Genomic DNA, 12,793 nt, shown 5'->3' with positions numbered 1-12,793 from the left:
TGTTAGGTTGACTGCATAAAAAGATAGCCATCCCAAAAGATAATCAGTTGTCAAGCCATCCCAAAAGATAATTAGTTGTTAGTTTGTCATCCCAGCTAATCCCACTTAGCTGGGATGGTAGTTTTTAACATGTTTATTATTAGTTTATTAAGTTTTATAGGTTATTATCGTTAATAACTTAATGCTAATAAATTAATATGAGCGTTTGAATGCACAAACACAAAATAGCTTCTCCTATTATTAAATCAACATTTTTGTGTTCGATCAAATTCCATAAAAATCAAAAAAAATTCAGTACAACGGAAGAATATATTTCTATTATTTAATCGGTTAGACTTTGAATTTTTTAATAAAAAACTACATAAAACTTTTTGTAAACTGAATTTTCGTACTATATATAAGTTAATAAGCACATAAAATATGAATGAAAAAAAAAAGTTTCATATGACACCCGCTTAAAAACAGAGATTAAAGTAACGAACATTAAAATTTAATATAACAAACTGTAAAAAAGGAAATGCACAATCAACTTTAAGCAAATGCTCCATTGCTATAGGAAAAGAACAAACCTCATACAGGCAAATCTCTCTCTATACCTTTACATCAAATAAAAAAATCAAACGATAACACAACCAATCAAATTACACGATTCCAATTCCGATTCCGACTCCATAGTTGTTCTTGTGGTTTTGTTACACGATTCCATTCCAACATCAAATTAGAACGAAAACCGTATTCCATTACTCGCTGCAAATAAATTATACTCTTCAACTTCAACAACATCCTTTCCACAAGCATAACCATCTCCCAATCCCTTCAAAACAACACCGGAATCAATCTCAACCGACCCGTTCGAAAGATCCACCGGCCCACCAAAATGGAATAGCGAAAACTCCGTATTACCCTTCATTGTTTTCTCACAATTCCCATTTTGCCCTCCTTTGATGGGAGAAGATGCTGTTTCAATTTCAATCACCTTGTTGACATGTGGGATTGATTGGTACATTGGATGTTGACTGTGGTTAACTAACGGTGGAGCCAAAGGACTATAAGGAAGGAATTGCGAATTCCCATTCCAATTGTACCCGATTGGACTCGGGAATAGGTAGTGGTTTGGATGTGGCGGTGGGAATGGCACTGGCATCAATCCATTGGCGGCAGTTGTCACCCAAGGCACCGGACTTTGATGGTAATAACCCACGGAAGGAGGTTGAAACACCGGAAAGTGGATTCCTTGAGGTTGTAATGGAGGTTGACTAACCGGAATGGAATCTGTAATTCCGTTGTTCTTTTCATTTGGTAATTCCTTTGTGTTTAGTGGGGTTTCTTTGACTACAATTACATCTTCTGAATCCGATGTAGACGAGGATTCTAAATTTTGGGTGGTAGATGAAACCGAAGTATTCCCATCTCCTTCACTTAGACACGATGAACTATCGGAATTGGAATTGCTAATTGTTGTATCAACTTCTGTATTTTTTGATTCCTTCAAATCGTTGTCCTCGGTGTTTAGTGTATTTTCGTTTGATAAATCAGGGTTCACAGGGTCGGTTTTGAAAGTAGGAGGGGTGTAAGTGTATCTTTTCTGTGTTTCCATAGGTTCCCATGTTTTCTTCACACATTGTGAATCTCTGTTGGTTCTATTTCTGTTGGTTTTATCATGAACATATTCCGATTTAGGTCTGTAATCGGTTTGGTAACAATTACAACCATGAGGGGCATATCTGTCATTTGACTTGTTATGAGAACAGTTTAACCTTGATCCATTAGACCTTAAGGTGACCCGGGGACTGTTGTTTCTTAACAGTCTGTTATTTTCAGATACTACTGGATATCGTCCTCTGTCAGACCACTGTAAGGATTGATCCCAGAATGTTGATTTCCTCCGAGGATGTTGAATGTCGGAATCAGGATTCCGATCATGGTTTGAAACTGAATTCTGCTCCTCCGGAATGTAATCTTCTGATAACACGGAATCTTGTTCTGATTTGCATTGCAAATTTATGGTGTCGTTGGCATGTGTTGGCTCCTCTTCTTCCTCATGGGGAATGGAAACAGGGATTACTTGATTCCGTTGACAATTCTCTCTTTCCTTTTCTAATTCCTTATTCCTGAGTCTCTCTTTCCTACGAAGTTTCTTTTCCTTTTCTTTTGCCTTTCTTCGCTCCTTTCTTTCTTCTTCATCTCTCTTTTCCTTCTCTTCTTCTTCAAGGAGTTTAAACTACACAAACAAGAGTTGTAAAATCCACCATACATGAATTGTGCTTCCTAAAAAGATGTATTTGGAATGGAATAGAACATTCTTGAAAGGCATCTGATTCCTTCCATTTTGTTAAATATAAAAAAACTGGTGTGAAAATTCATTTCATTATGTAATGACTCATTGTGATTCCATTCCATTGAACCAAATAAGAGAAATGGTGGGAGGTAAAGGTTTCACCTGTTTTTCCAAGGTGATGATGTCTTTGCATGCTACAAGAACACGTTCTTCCAACAATTTTAATGCAAGAGATACAAAAATGCTATGTGCATTTTGACGTGCAGTTCCTTCTCTAAAAGCCTTTTCAACTTGTTCCTTGAAAATAACAGTTGCAGCATCCAATAGAAATTCTCGTGCAAGTTCGGGGCTTTTCGCGTGTTTTTGAGGTCGGGAACATTCTCCATCCATCTCAATTCCATCGTTGTCCATGGAATCATCATCCTGAAATCATTGTATGATGGAATCAAGAAAAAGAATGGAATCGTCCATTCCATTGGAAAGAGAAAAAAGCTGTTTGTTGTGCTTGATGGAATGGGTTGTATGTATTATTCTTGAAGCAATGTGGCATAACTTTCTTTTAACTTTTTTGTTTGTTTAATAGTGAAAAAATATATATAAATTTTATTATAATTTATTTGGGGGGGTTTAATGGGATTTCAATATTTCATACCTCTTCTTCCTCGGCCTCTTCTGCATGCTCAAAGAACCTCCTAATGCTTTCACCTCTTGTAATTGTAACAAAACCATCTCCAACAACAAGTCTACAATGCACACATTGTTGACCTTTCAAAGCATGAGCTTTGACCGAAAGCTCACTGTATCTTCCATCTTTTTTCCATGCCCTTAAAGTGATATAGCATGCATGTAAACCTTCAAGGTCAAGACCATTGACTTGAACCCTTACATTCAAACCAACATTTTCAAACTCTAATATATCCGATTTTCCTTCTGCAGTTCCAACAGCCCATTCGTAGTGATGATATGTTCCTGCTGAGTCAGCATAAGTTTGATGCCAATCAGCTTGGATTGTGTCTCTTGTTACCTGCATTGTGCAATTTAGTTACAAAATTTGGATTTTAATCATTTTACTAAAAAAGTTTTAAAAGATTTGGTGATTTGTGGGAAAACAAACAGACCTCGTATTGGAAACTTGTATCAGCCACACAAAAAAAGGAAGTGCAATGAGGTTCTTTTCTCATTCGTTTTAATTCTTTTAGCTCTTTGAATTCACGAATAACGTTCTTTCTGCAATCTCTACAGAATCTCTTGCTATCAAACCTGTAACATAAGATTAGGGGTAATTGGGAGTAAAAAAAAAATACTAAAAGAGTTGATGGAAGGAACTGTTAGGGTCTATTTGTTTGGATGGAATGGAATGACAAAAGACTGGAATGACAAAGGTAATGAAATGAGTCATTACATTCCATGATCATGTTTGGTTGGCTTTTAGGAATGTAATGAATTGTAATATGTAAATATAAGGTATAGTTAGAATACTATTCTATATGTTATAAGATTTATTATATAGATAAATACAAGGTATAGTTAAAACACTGTTTTATATGTTATTTTATTATAACTACAGGATTGATCATATACAAAACTAAGAAATAAAACATAACAAGAGCTCATATTATACTAGTTATTTTTAGAAAATAGAATTATACTTTAATTAAGAGTATGAAATTCTCAAAAACAATCGCGTCATTAGAATTTTTATGATAGAAATGGGTTATATTACAACTTTTCATTCGATTCCACAATGGAATGAAAAATACATTCCTGCCTAAGGAATGAAGATTAACAAAATGGAAGGAATCAGCAGAAAAGGTTCATTCCATTCCATCACGCAAAACAAACAACTATTTTTCATTGCAACCATTCCATTCCTTCTCTGATTTTCTCATACCAAACACTACCTTAGGCGTGAAGCCTTTATCTTTGTTGTGAATCCCCACAAATCTTAGTATGTCTATTGATGTGAAGCCTTAGAAACCTAGTTCACTTTATTGTTTTTCTAATTCCTAGCAGTTTTTAGGGCTTTGGTTATCAAACCCTTAGCTAGGGTACCCTACATTACTAAAAGAAAACCCTGAATATATAATACAGCTGATGTGCTTCTAGGCCTATAAAGATGAATGGACTTAAACCTAGCAGAATAATAATCCTAACCTAATTGTAAATATTCCACTTCTTGACATTAAACAGCCATCTGTAAACTTTTAGTTTGTTTCATTAGCAAATACTTAATCCACTAATGTATTTCAATTGCCAAGAGATGTTAGTAGGGATAGGAACATACCTGTACATTAGGCGTTCCATAAAATCTTCCTCCTTCATCTTTAGAAGAGAATGTCTTGTCTCTTCCCCCAATGCAGACCAAAAGTCAACCAAAGTGTCAACAGAAAGTCTAGCAGTATGCAAGGCACATGTTTCGCGGGTCCCATGACCTCTCCCATACCCCACCATTCCTTGGCTGATCCACCCTCGACCTCCACCACCACATGCATCAGGATAGAGTAATTCACGCTCCCTTTCCCTTGCTCTTGCACTACCAAACACCTGATTCAGTCAAATGTGAGATACAATACATGAGATTAAAAAAGAAGTAACATAACAATTAAATAATTGTAGAATGGTGTACATTTTGTAACCCCTTGAGAGATTTTGAATATAAATAGCAATCCAAGAGGGTAAGTGTCCCATCACGAGTCGTAGTTAAGCCTCCCCAAGGGTGGACAGCTGGATCTTGAATGTCATCATCACAATCATCTTCATTGCTTCTATTGTTTGAGGTTCTGCATCCATTAACTATTGCATCCTGCTGTAAAGACTTCCCATACATGACAATCTGTAAAAAACCTTCCAGCAGTAGCCCGTTGCATCTGGAGCAATACATGTTTTTTCTAGCTTGTTCGAAAAGAGTCTGCTTATCAACTCTCAGAAGCTTTTGCCTAGCTTGTGGTGATAACCCATTCCAAAACTACAATAGATACAGAAATGATAAATCTGATCACTAAAAAGTTCCAACCAATTATACTTCTCGGCATAAAGGAAGTTTTTTGTACTTGATTGATATTAGATCACCCCAAAATAATGAACTTTACAGGTAATATACTGGATTATAAGTTATAACTATGACTGAGTTGTTTAAATTTATCATGCATGTAATCTTGAACTATGTCAACATACTTTTGATCAAAGAAAATGTTGAGCCTCAAGCTTGCTTTATCAAAGAGAACAAAATCATGTCAAGTCTGACATATTTTGCAGTTTTGATGTTTAGCAGCACTTGTCACAACAGCCATTTTAACTGCCTCCACCACTAGCATACCCATACACATTATCAATGCCCTTCCTTGACATAAAAGCTGTTTACACTAGTTACATGTTCAAACTATCTAATTAAACATGAGAAGGATTCTCAAGAGTCAAGACTATGAATCTAAGTAAACACAGAAATCATAATAACCAAGTGACAATATCAATAAGGTCCAAAATTAAGCTCTAAGTTGTTCTAAGGAAATGCCAAATAATTTGTTAAAATGATACATAGATGAACAAACAAATTTACACCTAAAATAACAAAATTAAATCAAAATTAAGAACCTTCTGGAGTTGATTGCAACTAACATCATTCCGATGCTTAGACCAGAATCCACTCGACGAAACTGATCCATTTGACGACAACGAGTAAGACGTCGTCGTATCGCCATCGCCGCCACTAAATTGGCAATCACACGCTAATTCCGGCATCGTTTTCCTTAGCCTCACGCACATTCCTTCCTCAAATTCTCCATTTACCGAATCCAGTCTCCGATTAAATACAAAACTTCTTCACAGAATTAAAAACAATCTGATCCAGAAAAATTGATAGAAGAAAGGAAATATTAAATTTGGTTAGATTAGATCGTTTAATTGATGTGAGATTTCAATCTGAATTATTCGAGATTATTGATGTGTACCTGAAGAAATGATTTGTTGGAAGGATCTCTAAGAATTTATTAGAGAGCGAGAAAGAAGCAAATGGACGCAGGGAATTTCGATGAGATTTAGTTGTGTGCGTATATATTGATATCGTTGTATGCGGAGAGAGGGAGAGAGAGAGAGAGAGAGAGTTGTGACCTGTGTGGCTTGAGCAGGGGTGCACGGTAACACGGAGGAGGCACTGTTATGTTATCATTATATATTCATTTATTTATATTTATATTTATATATTTATATATATAAGATTGATAACTACAACAATTACAATCGTATTCGCTCATTTATTAATTATTATTGTATTTTTTTTCTGCTCTTTTACTTAATTAATGGTTTTTAATATGAAATATTAAATAATGCACACCTACTTTTATTTATGTATGCCAATAATAAAGTAATAACTAAAAGTTTGTTTATGTTTTTTTTTAATCTACAAAGCATAATTTAACATGTTAAACCCATAAAATGATATTTATCTTATTATTAAGATAAATGTATATCTTGCCAGTAATATTTTAACAAGGTCTTAACAATCCAAGTAGGGACACACGATTGAGAGTTTATTTTTATAGGGATGATTTGTATATAATAATTTTTTTTTATACATATATTATAATAATATATGTTTTAAAATGTTGCATTACGGAGAAAAGAAAATTATACACGAATTATTACCTACTTTTTTTTAAAAAAATTACGAAACACCTTTAAAATTTAGCGCTCTTTCACAGCCATTTCTAAATCCATAGACAAAGGTTTTTGAAATGAAAATAATATGTATTTTTATTAGTATTCAACATATGTAGTGGGATTTTTTTTAATTAATTTGATATATCGGGACATTATTTTTAACTATTTAAATGACATATTTCATATTTAACATTGAAATCACAAGTTTAATAGTTTATATTATATAAGGACAGTGAACCAAATAACTACAAAACTAACAGTGGTTTGATATAATATTAATGTAAAATGGTTACCTATTTTGTCATGTGTAAAAGCTGCCATTATTTCGACAATATGACAACACTATTCTCCGTCTTGTAGGGTAGAACATGGCAACATTTTTTGGTAATAAGTTAATAGAAAATAGACAAAATCACAAAATTGTAGAAATAATCCTTACGGTTTTCAAATTATTTTGATAAGTTCCAAAAATGGTTTATTTGTAAAAATGGTTCTTTTTTTATGTTTAAGTTGTGGATTTGGTCCCTAAAACTAATATATGTTAATTAATCTACTCTATTAAATTTGCTCAAATGATTGTTTTGCCCTACATTATATATTTTCAGTTTATAGCCAAAGTTTGATTGAATTAAAGCTCCTCTACTGCCATTGAAAATCAATATCATTCTAAAAGTCTTCAACCACTTTTGCAGCAACATAAATCACATGTAAGAAGATAGTTGGATACAATTCAAAAGCTAAAGAAGTAATTTTAACCAGAAGTCCAAACCGCATATCTAATCCCTAGTAAGAATCTAGAACCATAAAGTCACTAACTTGGTGGCTTTGCATGCCCCAAAATGATCCAACTTCAAGATATAGCACTTTACTATCACTAAATGGACATAATATCGTGCATGGGTGATTCTAAACCCTAAAGGTACCAACTTTATGGACTTTAAACGTCAGAAACATCAAGAGTGGCATTTCATAGCTCCTGGAGTGGTGTCAAACCACTAGATCTCATTCATGGTGCCAAAAAGGGTCCAAAACTCATATAAACTAGATCTTAGTTTTTAATAAACAAGATCATAGCTTTTTACCTCAAACAAGCTGGAAATTGAGTAAAGAATCAAGATCCACAAGCTCTTCCTTGATCAACAACCTTGCACCAAACTCCTTCTTCTTGATAATGAACCAAAACACACCAAGAAGCATACAATGAGCTCAAAAACACAATGGAAAGGTCTAGGGTTTCAAAATGAGGCTATAAGGTCAGTGTGATTATATAGCGTCCAACCCCGTAAATTAGGGTTTCACTAAATGGCACGTATGCCCCGTGTACATATGTGTATGCCCTGTATACATATACGTATGCCCCGCGTACGTGACCGAAGTCCCGACCAAGCCACTCATCAGTACGCTAAGCGTACCATGTGGTACGCCCCGCGTATTGGCTTCTCAGCTAGTACACCAAGCATACCATGCGGTACGCCCCGCATACTACCCAAGGACTAAATGTGCAACATTTCAACAATGAAGGGCATTAATGAAACATACCAGGATCCAAGTGTTACATAGAAATCCCTGCCTCTTTCACCGCTACATGTGAATGATGCATTTATCACTTTGCCAAGTAAGCAAGAACCACATACATCATCTGACTCTAAGTCAAATGATTCTAATATCCCATCATATTAGAGCTTGGAAATGTATTTCTTGTTTATAAGGCCAAGACGATAATGCCGCAAACATGATTTATCCAATACTCATTTAAAGGGAATCAACATTTAATATTATATTATTATATTTGCCAACACAAACAACACTTTTATATATGTCATTGCAAGGACTATCTTTGAAAATAAAACAATCATTTTTATAAACTAAAATATCACCATTGTTATTATCAAAATAAAAATGAAATCCATCATTAAACAAAGCATAAAATGAAATAATGTTTCGATCTACATGAGGCGGTTAGCAACAATTTAATAAACTAACAGAAACATCATTATTAAGCATGGTGTGACATCCTCATTTTCACAGCCCAAAAAGACATTTTTCTTTATGCTTATTTTAAAACAAGGTATTCTTTATAAATGCGGAATTTTGTCCCATAAAAAGTATTTTCAAAGAAACATTTTTTATTGATTATTAAAAACTTGGGATCTCGTAACTGATATAAAAAACATAAGCATAAACATAGTTATTACATGCCTTATAACATATTATTATACTCATGGCCTACATCTCCTTGAATCTGTCATCAAATCCATATGTCACTATCCATGTACCTTTATACTGCTATTTGTGATACAAAGAAACTGAGTAGGTCAGGTTGTGAAGTCTAATAAGTACATAGGGTTTTCAACCCATAATAATATAATTAGGTTATTTAATTATATATTTCACATCAAACATTTAGCTCGATTACACATGCCCGTTTTTCTTATATATTTATCTCTAAGGACCTACCCTAAGGATCATCGCAAACATCAAGTAGACAGTACTCCTTTGGGGATTCCGCAATACATGTCAGTAAGGAATAAAGTACATTGCATGAACATGTAGTTCATCAGCTACAAGTTGCAAACCTGCAATTTTTCCACTGGACTGTCTAAAATAGCATGTGATCATTATCAATACTTGGTTAGATGACTACATCTGCATATATCTAGTAAAATTCATGTCCTCTCCTCATTATTTTTCATCTCTCGTCACCCATCGTTACTCAATATATTATAAGTATGAAAATACATATATGGTTAAATAAAAAACCTCATATTGATTCATCTAACACAAAATATCTTAACCACAAATAATAAGCACATATAGCATTTCATTATCTAAATACTTCATATCTATGTGTAAGATGAAATTAACTGTGCACTCACTTGTTAAAAGTGGAAGACTTCTGATTTGGGCATCAATTCGCCTAACATCTTAGTTTTTCCTTTGATATGACCTAGGTATAAACATCACTAAGTCTTAGTCTTGTTTCATATGCCTTGTGACTATAATAACAATAGTCTATATTCCTCAATAATCTCAATGTCTACATCAAGATCTATCAAATAAGTATTGGATTAGGTGCTAAGCCAATAAATATAAATGGTATGTACTTGATTTGATCGTAGCATAGTCCTTTTGGGTTGCTTTCACTTTAGCAACTTGACAGGATGGCCTTTGGAAAGAGAGAGAGAGATTGGATTTATTATTTGAAATAACAAATTGATTTATTAATGTATTATGAGAATAATATATTAATTAGAAATCATGTTATTTATTTAGTATTTAATCATAAATTAATTTGGAATTAATTTCAGGATTAAATGAATTGATTAAAGGAACAGTGACTGTTTTGCAAATCATTGATAGTTGTGAAACTGGGATATTGGACTCCTTAGTTAGGAGTGGACGAAAACTATAGGGATGCCCTATAGGTTTCATCCAAGGCTTCTTAATAAGACTCCATGGGTTGCTTAAGCCTTAAGTGTGAAATTAGGGTTTCCTCCAGCAAACCCTAGCAACCCTCAGCTATACAAAGACCGTGACTCATATGATTTTCAGCCAATGCTTTGTACTCCAAACCCTAGCAGAAATTCTAAGAGTATTCCTTCCTCTCCCCTTTCATCCTTTTGCCAGTAGTGTTTGTAAGCCATTAGAGGTGCAACATTTGAGGCACTTGCTTTCAAGAGTCAAGGATCTACAAGGTTTCTTGTTATTGCTACATAACAAGTAAGGTAAACTTCTAAACCCTAATTATATGTAGATTTAGATTTATATATGCTAGATCTAGGGTTTTGCTTTGGTATTCAATTTGCATGTTCAACTAGTGAAAAACTTAGATCCAATGCAATTACGGTTGCATGAACACATAGGTTGTAGTTATGCTCAAACCCATCAGTGGTATCAGAGCCTAAGATGTTTTCAGTTGAATTTGATGCAGTTGTGAATTTTCCAAAGGAGGAGGGAACATATTCATCAATCTGTTCATCAAACTCGATGAGTTCATACTGGAACTTAATGAGTTCATTGCCTAACTCGACGAGTTGACTTGTCAGATACATGATTTTTCGATTTTGATATCTTGATTTGATTAGGATAATTAACTTAATTCATTTTACTGCTTAAAATTGAATTTTCTGAAATGGTAAATGCATATTCTTATCAAAATTAATGATTTGGTCAAATTTTAAGATAAAGACAAAATTAATTTACTAATTTAATTATTTAAAAATTTTGATCTTGTTTTTTTAAAAGGTTCTAAAAATACACCCTTTTGTTTTATAATTTAAATTAAATTAAATAGTTTAATTTTGAAATCTTAAATTTTAGAACCCTAGTATTTTAAAAGTTTAAAATACACCTTTATAATATTTTAAAATTAAAAGTTTAAACACACACACACACACACACACACATATATATATATATATATATATATATATATATATGTGTGTGTGTGTGTGTGTGTGTATAAGAAAAGTCAGTTTTACCGTTAGTAGGCCTCATTCATGAAGTCGATCTATAAGGGGGTATAAGGAAACTGCCTATAAAATGGCAGTTGAATGAGTGTCCACTCTCACCCACCGCTTCCTTGATTGGTGGAGGGTCGTTAGTCGAACGGGTAGGATAGGACATTAATTTCTCATTAATAAGTATAATGAAAAAAATATAAAGTAACTAAATGTTTTTATAAAATTCTCAATCTTAGTTACTTAAGAAAATTGTGTATTTGATGCTAATCCATGAAATTGCACATTGCACTTTGTATAAGTTGTTAGTGGAGTGTGTGTGGTTTACCGACACACAAACATGGACTAAAAGGGGTGGCAATGGGTAGCTCGTAAATTATCATGGATCAATGGAGTGTGTGTGGTTAACCAACACACTGATTAGGTGGTAAATGACATCGAGAGTACCAAGCTAATTTGCATGGTTATTCACACCTTGTTTGTGATCCTCGGTATCCCAGTCACAAATCGAAAGGGCATAATCGAGATTAAATAGGTCATTGAATAGTTCAATGAACCTAATCATTTTAAATTTTGTTTTCATGGTGGGATTGGTAAATTGTCATTTACCTACCTTCAAATAATTTACAATTAGATTACGACATCCCTTTTCTAAATTGTGAATTATTGTGTTGGGTCCTAGCCTTAATATTTCATTTGGGTGTTATACTAAGGATTTCCTTATCTAATTAAAACTTGTCCTTCCTCTTTTTTAAATGTCTACCTCAAACAACGCTTCCGGTTCCTCCACCAACGACTTTGCTAACACTTTCTCGGTCTTGAGCATTTGTGTCAAGATGACATTCGATGGTTCCAATTTTAATGATTAGATCTGTAACATCAGAATGGCCTTGCGATTCAAGGACAAGGAATACGTCCTCGACAAATAGCTGAACGAGATAGATGAATCTAAAGCTACTCCTGAAGAAATAGCTGAGTATAGGGCCCACTGCAAAGACGCGACCAAAGTGTCGTGTATCATGGTGGCTACTATATATGACTCCTTAACTACAACGGTTTTATAAGGATTATTGGCCTTATGAGATGTGCCAGGACTTGATGGAGAAGTACCATCAAAGAACACGTGAAGAAAGGTATGAGATAGTCAGATCACTCATAACCACTAAGATGAAGGATGGAAAGTCCATCACGACCCACCTGCAACGCATGCAACGCTATGTGGATTGTCTCTTGAAGCTTAATGTGAACTTTGATGAAGAGTTGGCTATTGACATAGTCTTGAACTCTTTACCTCCTTGTTATGATCAGTTCAAAATGACTTATCATTTGAGCAAAGAGGAAGTCAAGTTGAGTAAACTTCAAGCCTTGCTGAGAACCACTGAAAGTGGATTGAAAGGAA

At 34.0% G+C, this 12,793-nt stretch overlaps 1 protein-coding gene across 1 annotated transcript; it reads right to left on the bottom strand.

Moving 5' to 3' along the window:
• Positions 1 to 468: 468 nt before the first annotated feature.
• LOC145031417 (uncharacterized) lies at positions 469 to 6,428 on the bottom strand. The gene is made up of 8 exons (XM_078979960.1): positions 6,226 to 6,428; positions 5,870 to 6,116; positions 4,905 to 5,243; positions 4,563 to 4,822; positions 3,397 to 3,538; positions 2,931 to 3,302; positions 2,441 to 2,701; positions 469 to 2,221 (listed from the first exon to the last, which is right to left on the bottom strand). Exons 2-8 carry the CDS (start codon positions 6,038 to 6,040, stop codon positions 719 to 721), a joined length of 3,048 nt encoding a protein of 1,015 aa, XP_078836086.1. The 5' UTR covers positions 6,041 to 6,116; positions 6,226 to 6,428; the 3' UTR covers positions 469 to 718.
• Positions 6,429 to 12,793: the final 6,365 nt, after the last annotated feature.

The sequence above is a fragment of the Lactuca saligna genome, chromosome 2 (genome assembly GCF_052625555.1).
Source record: "Lactuca saligna cultivar CGN05327 chromosome 2, ASM5262555v1, whole genome shotgun sequence".
In the NCBI taxonomy this organism is placed as follows: Eukaryota; Viridiplantae; Streptophyta; class Magnoliopsida; order Asterales; family Asteraceae; genus Lactuca; species Lactuca saligna.
Note: the sequence above shows the minus strand (reverse complement) of the source record. Positions and strands in the feature narration are given on the sequence as shown.

What these genes read in the sequence shown, in the direction of transcription:
- LOC145031417 (XM_078979960.1), bottom strand. Translation starts at nt 6,040, where the DNA reads ATGTGCGTGAGGCTAAGGAAAACGATGCCGGAATTAGCGTGTGATTGC. An exon ending in ATGGAACGCCTAATGTACAG is followed by an intron (nt 3,539 to 4,562) that starts GTATGTTCCTAT and finishes CTTATGTTACAG; the next exon opens with GTTTGATAGCAAGAGATTCT. An exon ending in AAGAGGCCGAGGAAGAAGAG is followed by an intron (nt 2,702 to 2,930) that starts GTATGAAATATT and finishes CAATGATTTCAG; the next exon opens with GATGATGATTCCATGGACAA.